Genomic DNA, 18,012 nt, shown 5'->3' with positions numbered 1-18,012 from the left:
GAGGAGGCTTTGACCGTGATCATCTGGAAGGGCAGTAGGGTCAGGCTGGAAGGGAATGGCATGGCACAAGAGAATGACCTTGGAAGGAGAGGACTATGGAAGAGAATCAGTCATGTTGATTTAGAAGGACTAGAAGGTTGAAATCAAGTCAAGTTGGAGAAAAATGGGGTTGGCATTTCAGAGAAGAATCAGGGCTGGAGATAAAACAAATGGGCAAGGACGGAAATGCATAAACCAAGGGATAAGGATGGAAATGCCCTTCCCTATCTACACACATTTTCCCCCAAAATGAGGTAAAATTCTAGACCTTAAAGGAGACATAGGAACCCAGGCCTGCTTGTAGCCCGTAAGTCAGAACAACAAAGTTTTAAGAAACCCAGACACGATGCCTGATGCTCTTCTTCCCTCCCTAGCAAGACCCGGTTTATAAGCCTGTAAGGAATGATGTGGATGTGGAATAAATGCCTGGTGTTGGTCAGCTCCTGGACAGAAGCGATCCCATTCTCATATTCTGGTCTTTGGATCACAAGTCTCCCCGCCCACTTCCGTTCTCCTCTTGCGCCTCAGCTCCTGCTTCCCTGACAGACACCACTCTTCCTTACCTAAAATTCCCAGATACATTCTTTGGTAATGTCTCCACTGTCTGCCAATAGTGTGCCACTTCGGTCGGCTCGGATGTAGAAGCCGTTGGGCGCCAGCACCGTGAGCAAGTTGCTCCCCTGAAGTTCTATACAGAAGTTGAGGGCGAATTTTCCCCAAGGGCGGAAGGTGCCAAAAGATGTTATTGACCAGAAGGATCCGCCCTGTGCTGGGGAGGGAAGAACTATGTTGGTCGACCATTTGGAAAGCAGTTTTCTAAGCATTGAAACCTCCCAGGGGAGTTCCCTGAGGCGTGCAAAACCACCCCCTGTCCCCGCCTTCCTTCTCCCCGCGCCCCTCCCCCGCCTTCCTGCGGGGATTGTATCCTGCCTGCTTTAGTAGATCCTTCTAGACAAATGAAGAAGAACCCCTGGGAACCTCACTGATTCCTATTCTGCTAAGCCACCCTGGAGCCTTGAAGTATGAAAACAAACCGAAATCCTGTTTTTATGACGGGTGGCAGGTCCCTAAGCCCGGCCTGGGACTGAGGCTGGGCTGGGTCAGGGTCTCTAGGTGGGGAAGAGGAACCACTCACCCTGAAAATGGTAGATGCCCTGGCGGCAGGGCAGAAGGTGAATGCAGTCAGGCTGATCCATGTTGCACTGCATCAGGTCCCGGTCTGAGGAGGAGCCCACATACCCATACCGCCCTCTCAAGATGAGAAACGGGCGATTGGCAAATCTAATCTCCAGTTCCTCGTTGGGGCCTGAAAGAAACAGGGAGGCATTATCTGGATAGGTTGGGTCTCTCTAGGGGCTTTCCAGGGGGGAAAGAAAGGGAGCACGAAGGATACCTAAGGATTATGTCAGCATTTCTCTCTCTCTCTCTGTCTCTCTCTGTCTCTCCCTCTCTCTCGCTGTCTCTCTCTGTCTCTCTGTCTCTGTCTGTTTCTGTCTGTCTCTGTCTCTCTCTGTCTCTGTCTGTCTATCTCTCTCTGTCTGTCTCTCTGTCTGTCTCTGTCTCTCAGACTCTGTCTCTCCCTCTCTCTCTCGCTGTCTCTTTCTGTCTGTCTCTCTGTCTCTGTCTGTCTGTCTCTGTCTGTCTGTCTGTCTGTCTGTCTGTCTCTGTCTGTCTGTCTCTCTGTCTCTCAGACTCTCTCTGTCTCTGTCTCTGTCTCTCTCTCTGTATGTGTGTGTGTACGTGGAGGCCAGAGGAGGGTGTCCCGCTCCATCACTGCCTTATCCCCTGAGGTAGGGCTTCTGACTGAACGTATAACTCAGTGTTTTTCCTGAAGGTCAGCAGCCAGCAAGCCTCAGCAATTCTTTGCCTCTGCCCTCTCCTCCCCAGTGCTTAGGTGATAGGCACCCACACCACATCCAGCAATTTATGTGCACGCTGGGGAACCAGAGCTTAGGTCTTCACACTGCTGTCGCAAGTGCTCTCCTCACTGAGCTGTCAATCACTCAAGCCCCTGAACGTTCTCTGTATTTTAACCTTTATTGAACGCTGGCTGTGTGCCAGGCCTTACACTAGGTGCTTGTGAAATGTTTGCCAGGGCACTCAGCAGAGCATGGAGCACAAGAAATCTACATATTCTTTCTTTGGGATGTGTTAATCGATTTAATCCCCACCTCAACCCTGTGAAGCAGTAGAATAGAATCCTTGTCAGGGACTTTAAACCTGAAGCTCAAAGAGGGTCTGTTCCAGCAACAAGCACTCAGCAACTGAACCCAGACCCAAACCTTCTGAGGTCAACTCACTGCTTCCAAAACCTTAAAAAATAAAAGTGGCTCAGTTGGTGAACGCACTTGTCACAGAAGCCCAGCAGCCTGGGTTCAGTCTCTGGAACCCACAACAGGAGAGGGAAACGAAGAGAACTGATTCCCGAGGCTTCTGACCTCCGTATGCGTCCCCTCTCTCTCCCCAGCCACATGTGAGAGCCCTGGCTCTTGCAGAATCCCTGGCGTGGGTTAGCGCGGGAGGAGAATAGTGGCTTGGCTCACCTGGGATGGTGGCATTTGCCATCAGCAGGCCATTGGATGCAATGCTCAGGAAACGCCCACTGGGGGACTGCAGGATAACTCTGCCACAGTTCCAGTGCACACGGAAGAAGGTGTTAGATTCCAGGGGGTACCCGTCAGCTATGATGGCCCTGTGGCGCCTCTGGAGAGAATGTGGGGACCAGGGACCAGGAGGAAGGTTAGCAACCTTAGCTTTTTCCCCATCAGTTTTATTCCTGGGTCCAATTCCTATATCCACCCCCTCTCCAGCCTCTGTAATTTTCTGGACTATGCCTTCAAAAATCTCTTTTTAAAAGGTCTTAAAAGTCATATTTTTTGATTTATTTATTTGTATGACTGTTTTAACTTGTTTGTCTACGTACAACATGCCTGGTGCCTATGGAGTCCAGAGATGGCTTCCCATCCCCTGTAACTGGAACTCCAGATGTTTCTGAGTCACCATGGAGGTGCTAGGAACTGAACTTAGGTCCTCCGGAAGAGCAGCCATCTCTCCAGCCCCTCAGAACCTCTTTGTAAGGCAAAAATGGAACCAGTCTCACCTGGGCTAGGTAGTAGCCATTGGCTGAACGGAGTTGTAAGGTAGGGCTTGCACTGTCACATTCATACTGGAACAAGGACATCGGGGTCAAGCGCTCAGAGGCGGCACACACCTCAGCATCTAGGGAGGAAGTCCACACAAGCAGCTTTTTAGCTCAGTCCCAGACCCTCCTCCATGCTTATCATGGGTTTCACTGACGTTTTCCTTCCTCAACCTAGATCATAATGATCTGGAGAAGCCCAGGCAACTTTCTCTTAAAGGCATATCTTTATCTGTTAGTCTGCCTCCCCAGAGGTCTCTCTGGGGGCTCAGGCTCTTTCTTATGACTAGGTTTAAAGTATCTTGCTTGTCCTGTGCTAGTGTGTTGCCTTGACACAAGCTTGGTGTCATCCGGAAATAGGGAAGCTTATTGAGGGGTTGTCTCCATCAGATTACCTGTAGGGACGATTACACTTTCTTGATTGATCATTGATGTGGAAGAGCCCAGGGCCCAGCCCACTGCGGGCAAATAAATGGACCTGGGTAATATAAGAAAGCAAACTGGACAAGTCACGGGAGCAAGCTAGTAAACACTGTTTCTCTGTGTTTCTGCTCGAGTTCCTGTCCTTGCTTCCCTCAGGGTTGCGTGGCGACATGGAAGTTAAACAAACCAAACAGAACAAAACAACAAGACCCTTTCCACCCCAAGTTGCTTCTGAGCACGGTGTTTACCCCCAGCAACAGAAAGAAAGCTAGGCCACACCTGAACAGTTGCTTCCTTTTAGCCCCGCCCCGCCCCCTCTGTCCCACGGTGGCACCGGACCCAGTACTTGCCATAGACGACTGAGATGAACCTCCGTGTCTTTGACTTCAGGCTGACCCAGGTTGGGAAGTGTTGTAAGACGAACCACTCCTCACCCCTTATAGGACTGGAGCCCAGGCCCAGGAGTAGATGTGTGCCCTGTGGATATAATGTGCCTCCTTCTCCATCGCACAGTGCCACAAGCCCCCGAGGCCGCACTTGCATGTGGAAAGCTGTCTTTGACGAGCGGTGAGGGACCAGCCGGTCTACACGAGACAAGAAATGGTGTGTCGAAGTCTCCAGGTGATAGCATCCGTCGTGAAAATGTAACAGGAACCCACACTCCTCTAGGCAGGGGGTTGCTGCGTCAACCCAGATTCGGCCCACGGTGTGGTCGGCTCGAGCATAGCTGCGGTAGGTGGGGCTGTAGAGGATCACGTGGACATGCAGGGCTGGTCTAGGGGTCCACATATGGTAAGCTGAGAGGACCCTGGAGTTGCAGAATACATCCTCACCATCAGACTCCAGATAGCGGCCAGAGATAATGCATTGGAGGGTCCATTTGCCATTTCGGTGGAAACGGAGCAGGAAGCATCCGTGGTGGCTAGTCCTTGGCCTGCCATAGCACACAGTACCATCTGCTTCACACAGCAGGTAGAGGCCCTGCAAGCTTTTTAGTCGTATCACGGCCTGCGCGTCATGTTCATTGCTCACCAGGAGCTCCCAGGTCTGGAGGCGTCGGGAGGATGAGGGAAATGTGTCAACAACTGGCAACCACGACTCTTGGTACCATCAGCACCTCCAACATGACCTTCCTTCCCATACCTGTCTTGGCATCTCCTTGCTATGAACATTCTACTTGATCAATTAACAAGGAAAAGGATTTATGGGCTGGGGGCCAGGGATGCCTGTTTTTAATTCCAGCACTCAGGAGGCAGAGGGAGGCAGATCTCGGTGAGTTCAAGGCCAGCTTGGTCTGCATGGCCAGTTCTACACCAGCCAGAACTACATAGTGGGAGTCTTTCGCAAAACAAAATAAACAAAAAATACAAGGAAGTTTTCTGGGTTGTCCACCTCTACAGTCACAGGACTTCTTAAGACCCAGTGGGGGCCAGAGAGATGGCTCAGGGTAAAAGCACCTCGAAAACTTGACAGCCTGAGGTCTATCTCCAGAATCCACACTTAAAAAGCTAGATGCAGTCTGGTGAGATGGCTCAGTGGGTAAAGGTACTTGTTGCCAAGCCTGATGATCTGAGTTTGATCCCCGGGTCCCACTTGGTGGAAGAAGAGAACGAACTGACCCCTGTAAATTGTCCTCCGACCTCCGCATGTGTGCCATGGTACAGATATGTGGGTAACACACACACACACACACACACACACGAATAAATAAAATGTAATGATTGAAAGAAGCTAGACACAGTGGCAAGCATCTATAATCCTAGAACTCCTATGGCAAGATAGGAGATAGAGACAAGAGACTCTCCTGGAAGCTCATGGGCCAGATGACCTTAGAGCACACAGTGTAGGCAAAACCAAGAGATCACTTCAAGGTGGAAGGTTGTCCTCTGACCTCACGTATGTGCTTGTATACACAAACACACACCACATGCAGAACCCATGGGATATTCTATATTCACACTTTAGAAAAACAAAACCTCTCTTTCCCCTGCTCCATCCTTCAGTACCTAAAAGAAAACACGTTTTGCTTTGTTTTATTTCTTTCACCCTTGCTACAGACCCTGGACGGCACAGTACTCAGAACCTCCACCAGCAGGGTCCACCTCTCCAACAGAAGTGCAAGGAAGCATCCTGACTCTATGTATGGAAGTTGGGATACAATAGTTAGGTACACTGTGAGAAATTTGGTCGTAAAGGAGAAGACTTTGCTCTGATTTTCTCTCTAAAACAGAGACCAAGTCAGCAAGCACTTTAAAATATTGCACTACTTTTTCCAGGACAGAAACATGGGTCTTGTACTATGGTCCAGCTTCCTCCGGATGCCTGGTTCTGCTTTCCAGCCTGGACTCCCCACCTCTCTGCTTTGTCAACACAACCACCCTGTGCTGGGATGGAGGGTAGGAAACACTGGAGGCAAAGCAGCTAGGCCAGCGCTGACACTTCAGATCTTAGGGAAATGGTTTTGGAAGGGGGAACAATGACAATCCATGAACAAAAGTCTGGTGTCGAAGTGTTTTGGCTTGGCAACAGCAGAGACTATGCCAGTGATTAGGACAAGAATGCAACACGCAACACACACACACACACACACACACACACACACACACACACACACTCAACAAATTGGTTCTAGTCCAGGTTCGCCTTGTTACCTGTCTCCTGCCCAAACTCTTTGCAGTAGCTGTGACTGTACTCTTATACGCTCCAAAGGTGAGGTAGGTTCCTGCCCAGCTGATGAGCCCAACCCTTAGGTCCTCGGCCTTTGGATGTCTGTGTATCCACTCCACCTCAGCCATGGGGCCAGTGCCACAGGTGATAACTCTGTCCGGCCCAGGCTTCCCCCCAGTGGTGAGGTCCCACAGGCCATATGGCCTGGAATAAGGCCCGTAGTACCCACCAGAAGCCGTTCCCAGAGGAAACTTCCCAGGCAGAGGTCTGGCCTAAGGCCCAGCACCTCTGTGACCCGGGAGCATTGTGACTTTAAAGGCTGCCTTTTATCCCAGCACAGTGGGGAAAGGGCACTGGCCTAGTAGTATCAATCCACAGGCCAAAGGAAGTAGGTCCAGAGCTTTCAGTATGTCTTCCCGACCAACTCCAAGCAATGAGGTAGGTTTAGACTGGGAATCAGTACTGCAACCTGTGACTGTAGGCCCGTCCCTACCTTTCTTAGTAACAAGAAAGGAATCAACCTATTTCCTTCCTAACAAGGGGGTTCTGCTTGGCTCACTCTCTGTGACTCAAGCAAGTTTAATTCCTTTCTTTTAAGTTCAAGTCAGCCAAGAAAAAGCTATTGGTCTTTAGGATCTTGGGACAACAAGGTCAAGCTGTTTTGGAAAGTACTTCGCAGTGAAGGCGCGGAAAATGGAAATATAACCATCGAGGATGAAACCACTCTTCTGACTTTAAAGGCTAATGAATGGCCTAGGTGGAGGGCACTTCAGAACTGTGCTTCGCCAAGCCTGGCTGTGTTACAGGTGAACGGGCTGGGCAGACAGCCAGATCTGCCGGAAAGGATACCGGTCCCACCCACCAGAAGGCTCTGCTGGATCACTTCCTGCAGAGCTCCAGGAGAAAACCTCCATCAAGAGCCTAGACAAACTGAAAACTTGAGAAGAGGTACGGAAAAAGAAACGGTGGGACAACAGGTCTCATTTAAGCTTTGCTGGGTTCCACAGGGAAACAGGCAAGCAACCTTGCTTGGAGAATAGCCCAGAGTCATCGTGGTTTCCATGGCCTTCCTGATCTGTGTAGATGGGGTCCTCTAGGTACAGCATCCCAGGGGTCCCCAGGAAAGACTCACCGGTGTTCTGTAAAATAGGGCTAATAGGTGCTGCCCCGTGCTGGAATCATCTGGGTAATTTTAAATACGCATGTTGTTGGGGGAAGGCTTCAGACCACGTTGATCATTTTTCTTCAGAGTGTCTTGGGATCTATCTTTTTAATATCCATTTCTCCCCTGTGTACAAAGCTACCGTGAAGAACTGCTAAGTAGCTAGGTAAGAGGTAGGAAAAAGATTCTGTGGTTTGTGGAATGATAAAGGTGGATTTCAGTCCTCAGAACTGAGGACGAAATGGCTTTCCTCCCCTGAAACACCACAGGGAGAAGCTGAGGAAGAAAGGGCTTACGTGTGTGTTGACCTCACAACTTCAGCTGCTTGGAGCCTCTCCCATACTGTCTTTTTGTACCCAGAGTAACTCAGCTTCCCAACTTCCAGGCTACAGACAACACCGGGTACAAACCACATCAAATTTATTCCTCAATATCCAGTTCCACATCATAGCACCACCCGGAGCCCTCACTCTCCTCCCCCCAAACCTGGCCCCAAGGGTACACCCGAAACAGAAAAAAAATGAAATTAAATCCAGATCCCTGCTCCTCCCCTGTTGGAGGGGGCCTTGGCCAGGAAGCCCTTCCACAGGTCCCAGCAGGCAGGAGAGCAGAGCCCTCTGCACCCAGAGAGCAAGGCTCCAGCTCCAGCGACAAGAGAGAACATGCAGGCAGGAGCAGGAGCAGAGACCTGTCTGTGGGGAGGAAGAGTGGGAAGGGAGGGCACTGCCTGAGGAGTCCGGGAGTCTGGTCATCCCGGGATGCACGCGGGAGCTTCCGGGCAGCAGGGGCCTGCCCCTGGCTGGCTAACGCTTTGACAGCTCATGGGACAGCCAGTCCAGCCCATCATACAGGCCTGTGCCTTGGGTAGCGCAGGTGGCCTGGACGTACCACTGTAGGGAGAGAGAGAGAAGTAAATCAGCACCAGGGCAGGCGAGGGTACCTTTATCCCCCTGTCCAGCCTGGGGCTCTGGAGGAAAGGCTGGACCCAGTGCAAAGGAGACCAGATCCTTACCGTGCGGCTACGCAAGTGCTGGAGCCCCAGCTTGTCAGTCAGCTCGCTCACAGGCATGGCATTGGGCATGTCCTGCTTGTTGGCAAACACCAGCAGCACCGCATCCCGAAGCTCATCCTCCTGCAGCTGAGAGGGGAGAAGAAGGTGGGACCTGTGGCTGCAAGGAGTCCCAGGTTCCCTGCTGACTACACTATAGGGGAGTTCTGGTTTCTAACTGCCAAGTCCTTTGTAGGAAAAACACAGTGTACTGTGCAGTTTATTGTTGAACACAGGACAGTTATAAATGTACAAAACCCCTAAATTTTACCTCCAGAAACCTTCTAATTTAAGAACCTGCTCTAAGCGAAAATAACAAAAGTCCCAAACACTAAAAAACAAAACAAAATGAACAACAACAACAAAAATGTGAGAGGCTGTTCCTCTTTCCAACGGACAACCCCTCCCTCTCCTTAGCTCCCTTAGACTCAGGTACACAAGTATTTAAGAGAAAAAGACCTGTTCAAACCGCGTGAGAAGCAACTTAATCAGAGACATAAAACTTCATATTCCCCGCCCACAGAGAATGCTGTCCCCAAGTCAAGGGCCCTGTTCCCAGATCCGGATGCTTACCATCTTCTGGAGTTCATCAGCTGACTCCTGGACCCGCTCTCGGTCATTACTGTCTACCACGAAGATGAGGCCCTAGTTGGGAGGAAGAAAGGAAGCAGGAGAGATCACTCCCACCTACGCCCTGCCCTAGCCTGGCCTCTTCTCACTTTTCCCATCTTTAGTTGTATCCATCTTCGTCTTCTAGTAAATTCCTATTAGCGGTCTGCAGAGACCACTGCAAAGCGAAACGGCTAAAAGATGTTCTGTTTGAGAGCTACATTAGACAGTGTGGTCCTAGAACCATGCTTCCCAGAACAGGACAATGACTGTTAAGGAGGAGTAAGACCTAGCTAAAGGGAGAGGGGTGAGGGCCCAGAACTCAGTCAACAGTTCAGTCCTGGGCCATACCACCCTCCTCTGAGGGTTGTCCCTCCCCCTCCGCCTCCACTCCACCTGAGTGTTCTGGAAGTAGTGCCGCCACAGAGGCCGAATCTTGTCCTGGCCTCCAACATCCCAGACTGTGAAACAGATGTTCTTATATTCCACTGTTTCCACATTGAAGCCTGCAGATAATTTTTTGAGGAGAGAGAGAGAGAGAAAAAAAAAAGTTCTGAAAGGAACTCACTAAAATCACTTGGATCAGCCAGGCTGTGGTAGCACATGCCTTTAATTCCAGCACTCTGGAGGCTAAGGCAGGTGTATCTCTGTGAGTTTGAGGCCAGCCTGGTCTACAGAGCGAGTTCCAGGACAGCCAGGGCTACACAGAAAAAACAAAACAAAACCAAAAACCACTCAGATCTTTACAGGCACACAAACCCAGAAGGCAATGACCAAGACCAATAGGAATAAAATCCAGAAGGACCGGAGGTCAACAGATATGCTAGGCTCACGGTCCACGCCTCAGGCACCAGCAGGCACATAGAGATACCGTGACCCACTTCTCAAGTAGCCATATCTGGTGTCAGGGTCAGGAACAGATAAGGGCCTCAGTAGAACTGGGAGCAGACCCCGAGAAGGCCCGACGCGACACTCCCGCAAACCCTCGCTTCATTCCCGGACTCACCTATGGTGGGGATGGTGGTGACAATCTCCCCCAACTTCAGTTTGTACAGGATGGTAGTCTTGCCAGCCGCATCCAAGCCAACTGCAACGGAGAGGGGCACAGAATGGAGACGGGAGCTAGGGAGCCCTCTAGAGACCAGGGAAAGGGAAAGGACTGCCCAGCTGATGGTGATGGGGGCGGAGAGCGGGAGAGCCTCCAGGTGCGAGCTGTTCTCCACCTTCCGGGCCTTAAGGGCAGTCTGGGTGGCGAGTGCCAACTCCTGTCCTTCAAGTGGCCGAGGAGGTAGAGGAGCTAGGGAGGTGGAGGGCCCGGGAGAAAGGCCGCGTTCCTTTGAAAAGTCGTTTCCAAGGGCGGAATCCTCCTCCCTTCTTAGCAGCCGGGCTGGGGCGGAGGAAGCGTCACCCCACCCAGGCCCCAGCTCCGGGTTTCAGGCCCGAGGCCGACACCGGAGATCCTGGCCTGCACAGGAGCGCATCCCCCGAGGCTGTGGTGGTGGGGTGTCTCGGGGTCAGGGTACCAGGTGAGTGGGGCTGGAGGGACGCGGGGGTGGGAGGGCTGCGGCGGGGCCGGCGCCCCATCCGGGCCGCGCGCTCGATCTGCCTCACCCATGAGAATCCGCATCTGCTTCTTCCCGAAGATCCGCGAAAAGAGCGCGGACACCGTGAGGCCCATGGTGGGGCCCGGGGCGGGGGCGCGGGCAGGGACGCGGGGTGAGGGCTGGAACCGGCCGGCCGCGGGGGGGATGGGGCGCAACAGCAGAAGGAGGAGGCGCCGCCGCCGCCGCCTCCGCGCGTCCGGGCCCGCCCGACGTCACGGAGCCCCGCCCCCGGGTCCGCCTCGGCCCCGCCCCCAGGCGCGTTTGCGGAAGAGCTGAAGTCCAGCGAGGCCTGGCATCCTCGCCCCTGGCCCGAGGGAGTGGAAAGGGAATCTGGGTCTCCAATGACTGCAGGAGCTTGCTTTATTCTTCAGTCATAGACTTCCATTCCTAAGAAGGCTTTGACAGAGTCGAGAAATATATTAAAAGGTTCTTAAAGTAGCTTATTCTTTTTTTGTTTTGAGACACTATGTCCACTGTGTCACTATGTAGCCTTGAACTTGCCATGTAGACCAGGCTAATTTCGAAGTCACAGAGCTGCCGTGGCCTCCCGAGTAGATTCTTAGAACAGAAATACTTCATCCGTGTTGTTGCTCCTATTTCACTATTATCTCTCTTTTTGAGTGAGCCTTCTCACTCCTTCCCCCTTGGTACCTTCATAGTGTCACAGGAGCCGTTTTTCTGTTTTTGTTTTTAGCCCCTCCCCACCTTTATTTCGAGTTTGTATGTGGGGGTGTGTAGAGTCAGAAGACAACCTGTGGGGCTATGTTCTCTCCTTCGACCACGTGGGTCCTGATAGACTCAGGTCTGGGCTCTGGGTTTGGTGGAAAGGACCTTTACTGCTGAGCTGTCTTACAGGCCCCACAAGAGTCTCGATGGTGTCCCCTTGAGATCAAAATACTTTAATGTTTTGTCACCCAAGATGGAAATCTAGATGCCTTTAAGTTGGGTCCCACCCTTTGTTCCAGCCTCTTCAGTGTCTGCCCCTCTCCCACGCCCTAAGCTATTATTTAGGAATGATTCTTGGTCCTGGTAAACTTTTCCACTTTCCTTGATGCTGGTTTCCCACATCTGAATTTACTTGACAGTCTTTATTCATTCTTCAAACCCCCAAATATTTTCCCTAAGAGTCTCTGTCCTTCCTCTAGACAGGCAACCCACCTCTTTTATACCACTTCGACTATACCCGTACAGACTAGTGTGAGGGCAGGATTTACTTGTTTGCACGTCTGGTTCAGAGTCATGTTTCTCCAGGGCGCTATCTGGCATGGCACTTTATGCACTGGTATGTGGACTGAGATAGATCCCTAAACTTAGTAGCCGAGTGTCATTGGACAAGTTACCTCTCCGTACTGTATGTTCCCGCAGCTGTAAACTGGTTTTGATGATATCCTCTAAATAGAATTTTGGAAAGACTAAATAGCAAGAACTCTTGTGAGACCCCAGCATATATGGGTATTTAAGGTGGACCTTATAGCTTAATAGTGCCCCTCTAAAAGCAAAACTAAAGAAGAGAACTATTATGCCTTATGTTAACTAGGTGCTGGGCTTATTTTTCTAGTATGAGTCCTGTTGCGTTTTAGGGACACGCTAGACATTGCCCCAAATAGTTAGGGATTTGGGGGCAAATGCAGTGCGACGTCGCCCCCTGTCGCTCGCTGGCGGAAGTTTGAGGGCAAAGTTAGACATCGTCTCCAAACCACTGCTCAGGTGCTCTGGACTTTGCTTTTCCCAACTATCCCAGCTTGTTCCTCCCTCTCCAGGCCGTCAGCACACCCGGTCTGCAGAAGCCCCGCCCACCTCACGCAAACCGGAGGCGGGGTCTGTGGCGTTTTGCCCCCGTCACTTCCAGTGGACCCGGAAGCGCTGCTGTGGGCAGCCGGGAGTTGTTAGGAAATCGTGATGGATCCGAGCTTAGTGTAAACCCTGGGCCGATCCTGGGCCCAGGGGGGCGGGCCTGGGTTGCAGTGGCCAGCGGAGCGGTTAGGGCGGAGCGGCCTCTGGGCCAGTGCCGGAGAGCCGTGGCTGAGGCTTCTGCTAGACCAGCGTTGGCTGTCCCGCCTCCAGGTTGGAACCAGCTTTCACCTTCGGCCTGGCTCCACAGCGCTTTTGCCTGGCCGCGGGGGCCCCTCAACCCGCCCCCCGCCCGGACAGCTGGGTGTGTGGCCTGCGGCCAGACGGTCCTCTCTGCTTCACTTCTAGATGTTTGTGCGGCTCTGCCCAGGGCTGCCAGACCGCTGACGTGGAGCAACCCACTCCAGAACCCCCATGGAGAAGTTTGGGATGAGTTTCGGGGGTGGCCCAAGCAAAAAGGACCTGCTGGAGACCATAGAGACACAGAAAAAGCAGCTTCTCCAGTACCAGGCAAGGCTCAAGGATGTGGTCCGCGCTTATAAAAGTCTGCTGAAGGAGAAAGAGGCCCTGGAGGCCAGCATCAAAGTACTGTCGGTATCCCACGAGGCGGATGTAGGCCTTGCAGGTGTGCAGCCACCAGGTCTCACATTACCTGACTCTGTGGATGATCGGTGCTCCACTCACAGTGAGGACAGCACCGGAACCGCCACTAGCTTGGATACTGCGGCCAGTCTTACAAGTACCAAGGGTGAGTTTGGGGTCGAAGAGGACAGAATGGCCCGTGGACCTCTTCCTCCAAAGTCTGAAGAGGCCAGTGGGTCAGAGAGTGGCGTCAGTAGTAGCAGTGGGGATGGGCCATCCGCGGGTAATGAGATGGACAAAAAAGTACATCAGCTGAAGACTCAGTTGGCTACTTTGACTAGCTCCTTGGCTACAGTCACCCAGGAGAAGTCCCGTATGGAGGCATCTTATCTGGCCGACAAGAAGAAGATGAAACAGGACTTAGAGGACGCCAATAAAAAGGCAGAGGAAGAGAGGGACCGCCTGGAAGGAGAATTGAAGGGGCTGCAGGAGCAGGTAGCAGAAACCAAAGCCCGCCTGATCACACAGCAGCATGATCGTGCCCAGGAGCAGAGTGACCATGCCGTGATGCTGCGGGAGCTACAGAAGCTGTTGCAGGAGGAAAGGACCCAGCGCCAGGACCTGGAACTTCGCTTAGAAGAGACCAGAGAAGCCCTGGCAGGGCGGGCATATGCTGCTGATCAGATCGAAGGGTTTGAGCTGCAGACCAAGCAGCTGACCCGTGAGGTGGAGGAGCTGAAAGGTGAACTGCAAGCTATTCGAGATGAGAAGAACCGACCAGACCCCCGGCTGCAAGAGCTCCAGCAAGAGGCTGTGCATCTTAAAAGCCATTTCCAGGCTCAGTTGCAGCAGGAAATGAGGAAGGTAATTATTCTCATAGTCTTCAAACAATCATTTTAACTTGGTTAGGAAACAGCAGGATTTTATCATTTTTCTCTTTTGGTCATTAGACTAGATCTCTCTCTCTCTCTCTCTCTCTCTCTCTCTGTGTTTCATGAGGCAGGGTCTCACCATCCAATCCAGTCTGGTTTGAACTCACAGTGATCTGCCTGCCTTTCCCTACCATAAAGGCACCTTCTCTCCACCTAAGACAGGGTGTTGCTTCAATCAAGGATTGCCTGGTGTTTGTTCGCTTCTTGGGTGCTGGGATTGCAGCCCCGCTCCACATTCCCAGCATGCACTCTGATGTTTGATGCCAACTGGAAAATCGCACCAGTGAGTCCTAGGAAATCTTGCTTTGTGTAGTTCTTACAGCCAGATGAGGAGTTTCTGAGTACTTCTGGGTCAAAGCCAGATAGCCATATCTCGGCTTCTGGGTCCTGGCACCTGACCAGCTGAGGCAATATCATGACAGCTGTGTAGTGCAAGGTTGTGTGTATCTTGAGAAGTGCGTGTTTATAGGTAGAGGGACGGAAGGAAGCAATTTTTTCCACCCCAGAAACAAATGTCTTGTGTGTGCCTTTGGCTGAAGTTCGCCTGGCTTAGAAAACTATAGTTTTGTAGTGTTTCCTTTCCATGTAGTGAAGAATCCAGCTTGGTTTGGAATTTCCAGGAATGTTGGGAGAGGGAAAGAGAGCTGCCTGACTTCTTTAAAAAATTTGGGAAGCACATGGTTTTTTTTTTTTTTATCAAGATGCATGAAAAGTAATTTTAATAATTCAAAATGTATAACTTAAAGCATACATTATGGTGAGAAAACAAAATATATGTAATGAAATATTAATGATAATACATGAAATATTTACCTATTATTAAAATGTAAGATACAAGGCTAACAAAATAGCTTAACAGAGAAAGGCATTTGTGGGAAGCACATGGTTAAAAGTACATTCAGTGCTTTGTATTCAAGCTCAATGAAAAATGGAAAACGATCATAAAAATAGCACTTATACAAAGGAACGTCAATAATAAATCCCAGTACCCTCTGGCTCCAGGCCATCCTAGGCCTATGACTTCTCTGCCTTGCTCCTCCACCCCCAGGTGACTGTAGGCTTTTGTGTCTTTTCTGGAAGACTGTCACCTGTGCTTTGCTTTGCAGACGGCCCTTGCGGAGGACCAGCTTCGCCAGCAGTGCCAGTTAGAAGAGCAAAGAGTAGCAGCCCTGGAGAACCAAATCTCCGAGGTGTCGGAACTGCTGGGCACCTACGAGAAAGCCAAGCAGAAGGACCAGCTGGCCATCCAGAAGCTGAAGGAGCGGATTCTGCAGCTGGACCTGGAGAACAAAACCCTGGCCCTCGCGGCCTCTAGCCGGCCCCCTCTCGACAGCCACGGGGATGAATCCAGTCTGGACGTCAATGTTCTGAAGGATAAGATGGAGAAGCTCAAGAGGCTACTGCAGGTTGCAGCTAGGAAGAGCCAGGTGGCCCTGGATGTGGAGAAGCTCTGTGACCCTGAGATATCGCCCAGCTCTGAGGCCGCCGATGGGGAAAAGGCAACCGCACTCTACTACCAGCAGGAGCTGAAGCAGCTGAAGGAGGAGTTCGAGCGGTACAAGATGCGAGCCCAGGTCGTGCTCAAGAGCAAGAATACCAAAGACGGGAACCTGGCCAAGGAGCTGGAGGCGGCCCAGGAGCAGCTGGCTGAGCTGAAGGAGAAGTATATCTCCCTGCGGCTGTCCTGTGAGGAACTCGAAAGCCAGCACCAGCAGGAGGCCGAGGACTGGAAGCAGGAGCTGGCCCGGCTGCAGCAGCTCCATCGGCAGGAGCTGGAACAAAGGCAGTTGGACTTCAGGGATCGCACGCTGAAGCTGGAGGAGGAGCTGCATAAGCAACGGGACCGGGCCCTGTCCGTGCTTGCTGAGAAGGACCTGGAGCTGGAGCAACTGCGTTCCGTGGCCTTGTCCTCCGGGTTGCCTGGACGCAGAAGCCCTGTGGGTGGCCTGGGTGGTGGAGGTCTTGGGGACCCGGCCGACACAGCTTCCTCAGAAAGCTTGACTCAAGCCCTGCAGCTTGCTGCAGCCAACGAGCCTACTTTCTTCCTTTATGCTGAGCAGTTGGCCCGGAAGGAAGTGGAGATCACGTCACTGAGGAAGCAGAAACACAGGCTGGAGGTAGAGGCTCATCAGCTGCAGGAAAGGCTGCTGGAGGAGGGCGAGCGGCACCGAGAGGAGGTCGGAGCCCTTCAGAGCCGCATCGAAAAGAACATCAGGGACCAGAGCAGGGAAGGAGCCAACCTGGAGTATCTCAAAAACATCATCTACCGCTTCCTGACCTTGCCAGACAGCCTTGGCCGCCAGCAGACGCTCACCGCCATCCTGACTATCTTACACTTCAGCCCCGAGGAGAAGCAAGTGATAAAGCAACTCCCAAGTGGTGGGAGCTGGTGGCCTTCTGGCAAGAGATGATATACCTTTTCCAGCCCTGAATCGCTGTGCCTCTTTGATGCGGGAAGGGCAGGCTCAGATTCCCACTGCCTCTTCTCACATTCTCATTTATTTCTTCACTGTGTTGAACTCAGAACGGTTCAAAGTAGGATGGGATTTTCTGCCAAGTGCCATTAATGCAACTTTGTCCTTGGAGTACTGCAAGTGTTGAGACAGTACTTCTGGTGGTCTGCGTGTGGAGCAGGTTAGGGAGAGAGGCTGGGGCTGAGGTGCAAGTTAGGGAAGTAGTGAGAGTCTTTAGAGATGTTTGTTATGCTCCTAGCTCAGAGCTAGTAGTAAATGTGACTCCCAAAGGAGTCCATCTGACTTTGGAACATACACAATAACAGTGTATGTATTCCTTGTCAGAATCTGGTCCACTTTTGTCCTAATATTTCTGGGGACATAAAATCAAGCTAGAAAGAGACTAGGCAGTTTGAAATAGTAACGGTTTGTCCAAAGGGCTGTGGAATAGTGAGTTCATCCCTGAACTTGGAACCTCGGTTCCAGGAACCAGCCCACCACTTGTGACCATCCTAGACAGGGTCCTGAACACCAATGTGACCTTCGAGATTTCCCAAGTGATCTGGTTTGAGCCAGGACAGGGTTCAAAAGGAACCTCTCTTGCTTAAGCTGCCTGTCCAAGGTCAGCTCAAGACTGAGTGGATGACTTCACTGTCTTCCCATCAACATTGAACTTGTATTAAGAAATGAAACCCTCGCTTTATACAGGGCATTCAAACAATAAGCTGGAGGCCTCCTTGGATACAAGGAATTCCTGCCATGATTTGTCCCCAGCTGTGTTTGCTTTTGCAGGGACAGGAAAGAGGAGGTAATTTGCTGCAGATTCCAAAAGACTGTTATGACCCTCACAGGAAAAGCCAAGTTCGGCTGAAATACTTTCCATCCCATGGGTCTGGGCAAAGGTTAATTTCATTCTCAGAAAACCTGGGTCAAAGCAGGATCTGTTGCCCAGTTCTCTGCTTAGTCTGCTCTTCCTGGTTATAAAGACCTTTGGACTGGAAAGACCAAGGTTGACTATTAATATGTATCTTTTTGTTATTTGTATTACTGAGATCTGTTTTTCGAAGGTTTGGGGTACAGAAGATTTTGGTTAACAATGTTTGGGATGGGTGAAGGTGACCTGATTACCTCCGGGAGCAGATTTCAATGGATCAGAAGTGTTATCTTTATGGAAATACCAGTGGTCATTAAACCTCAGTGACTTGAACGGTTTCCCCTTAATGGTGGTGTCTCTGCGTCCGAACACAAGTAGATTACGAAAGTGAACGGTGGATGTAAAGGCTAGATACACAGTTCCTTATACTGAGCTCTGAGCTCGAATCATTCTCCATTATGGCGGTCCATGAGCTCGACCCCAGGGAGGAGTCCATGAAAGGAGGTTTTCACTGCCTCTCATGCAACACATTTCTTAGCCTGGAATTGTGTGTGTGTGGCGGGTTGGCGGCAGCTGCAATGGGAGAAGTTTTCTAGTGGGCTTAGCGTGTGGGCTTGATGCTCCCATAA

At 51.4% G+C, this 18,012-nt stretch overlaps 3 protein-coding genes and 1 long non-coding RNA gene across 6 annotated transcripts in view; 2 read left to right on the top strand and 2 right to left on the bottom strand.

Annotated features, from left to right (window-relative positions):
- Window positions 1-6,558, bottom strand: part of Fscn3 (fascin actin-bundling protein 3) — a 10,370-nt gene extending 3,812 nt beyond the window's left edge. The window contains exons 1-6 of one of the 2 annotated variants that reach the window (XM_048451018.3): window positions 6,253-6,558; window positions 3,952-4,648; window positions 3,140-3,258; window positions 2,583-2,742; window positions 1,175-1,345; window positions 603-803 (exon numbers count right to left, since the gene is read on the bottom strand). In XM_048451018.3, coding sequence (XP_048306975.1) covers window positions 603-803; window positions 1,175-1,345; window positions 2,583-2,742; window positions 3,140-3,258; window positions 3,952-4,648; window positions 6,253-6,396 — 1,492 coding nt within the window. In that variant the 5' untranslated portion in view covers window positions 6,397-6,558. Of the gene's footprint in view, window positions 1-602; window positions 809-1,174; window positions 1,346-2,582; window positions 2,743-3,139; window positions 3,259-3,951; window positions 4,649-6,252 lie in introns of both variants that reach the window. The other variant, XM_048451019.3, reaches the window with a different exon arrangement.
- Window positions 6,559-6,586: 28 nt separating this feature from the next.
- Window positions 6,587-9,278, top strand: LOC146889693 (uncharacterized). 2 transcript variants are annotated; one of them, XR_015736683.1, is made up of 3 exons: window positions 6,587-6,706; window positions 7,075-7,216; window positions 7,700-7,808. It is a non-coding gene; the product is annotated as an uncharacterized LOC146889693 (long non-coding RNA). The 2 variants fall into 2 exon arrangements; XR_014999962.2 differs by lacking the exon at window positions 7,700-7,808 and adding an exon at window positions 9,002-9,278 and having other exon boundaries at window positions 6,592-6,706.
- Window positions 7,834-10,859, bottom strand: Arf5 (ARF GTPase 5). The gene is made up of 6 exons (XM_048451020.3): window positions 10,699-10,859; window positions 10,094-10,174; window positions 9,484-9,593; window positions 9,052-9,123; window positions 8,443-8,568; window positions 7,834-8,320 (listed from the first exon to the last, which is right to left on the bottom strand). Exons 1-6 carry the CDS (start codon window positions 10,763-10,765, stop codon window positions 8,234-8,236), a joined length of 543 nt encoding a protein of 180 aa, XP_048306977.1. The 5' UTR covers window positions 10,766-10,859; the 3' UTR covers window positions 7,834-8,233.
- Gcc1 (GRIP and coiled-coil domain containing 1) lies at window positions 10,233-17,716 on the top strand. The gene is made up of 3 exons (XM_048451015.3): window positions 10,233-10,613; window positions 12,891-13,988; window positions 15,163-17,716. The coding sequence occupies exons 2-3, from the start codon at window positions 12,957-12,959 to the stop codon at window positions 16,465-16,467; spliced, it is 2,337 nt and encodes a 778-aa protein (XP_048306972.3). The 5' UTR covers window positions 10,233-10,613; window positions 12,891-12,956; the 3' UTR covers window positions 16,468-17,716.
- Window positions 17,717-18,012: the final 296 nt, after the last annotated feature.

Source organism: Myodes glareolus, chromosome 25 (assembly GCF_982192425.1).
Source record: "Myodes glareolus chromosome 25, mMyoGla1.1, whole genome shotgun sequence".
Classification (NCBI taxonomy): domain Eukaryota; kingdom Metazoa; phylum Chordata; class Mammalia; order Rodentia; family Cricetidae; genus Myodes; species Myodes glareolus.
This window is presented reverse-complemented; position numbering and strand designations above follow the sequence as displayed.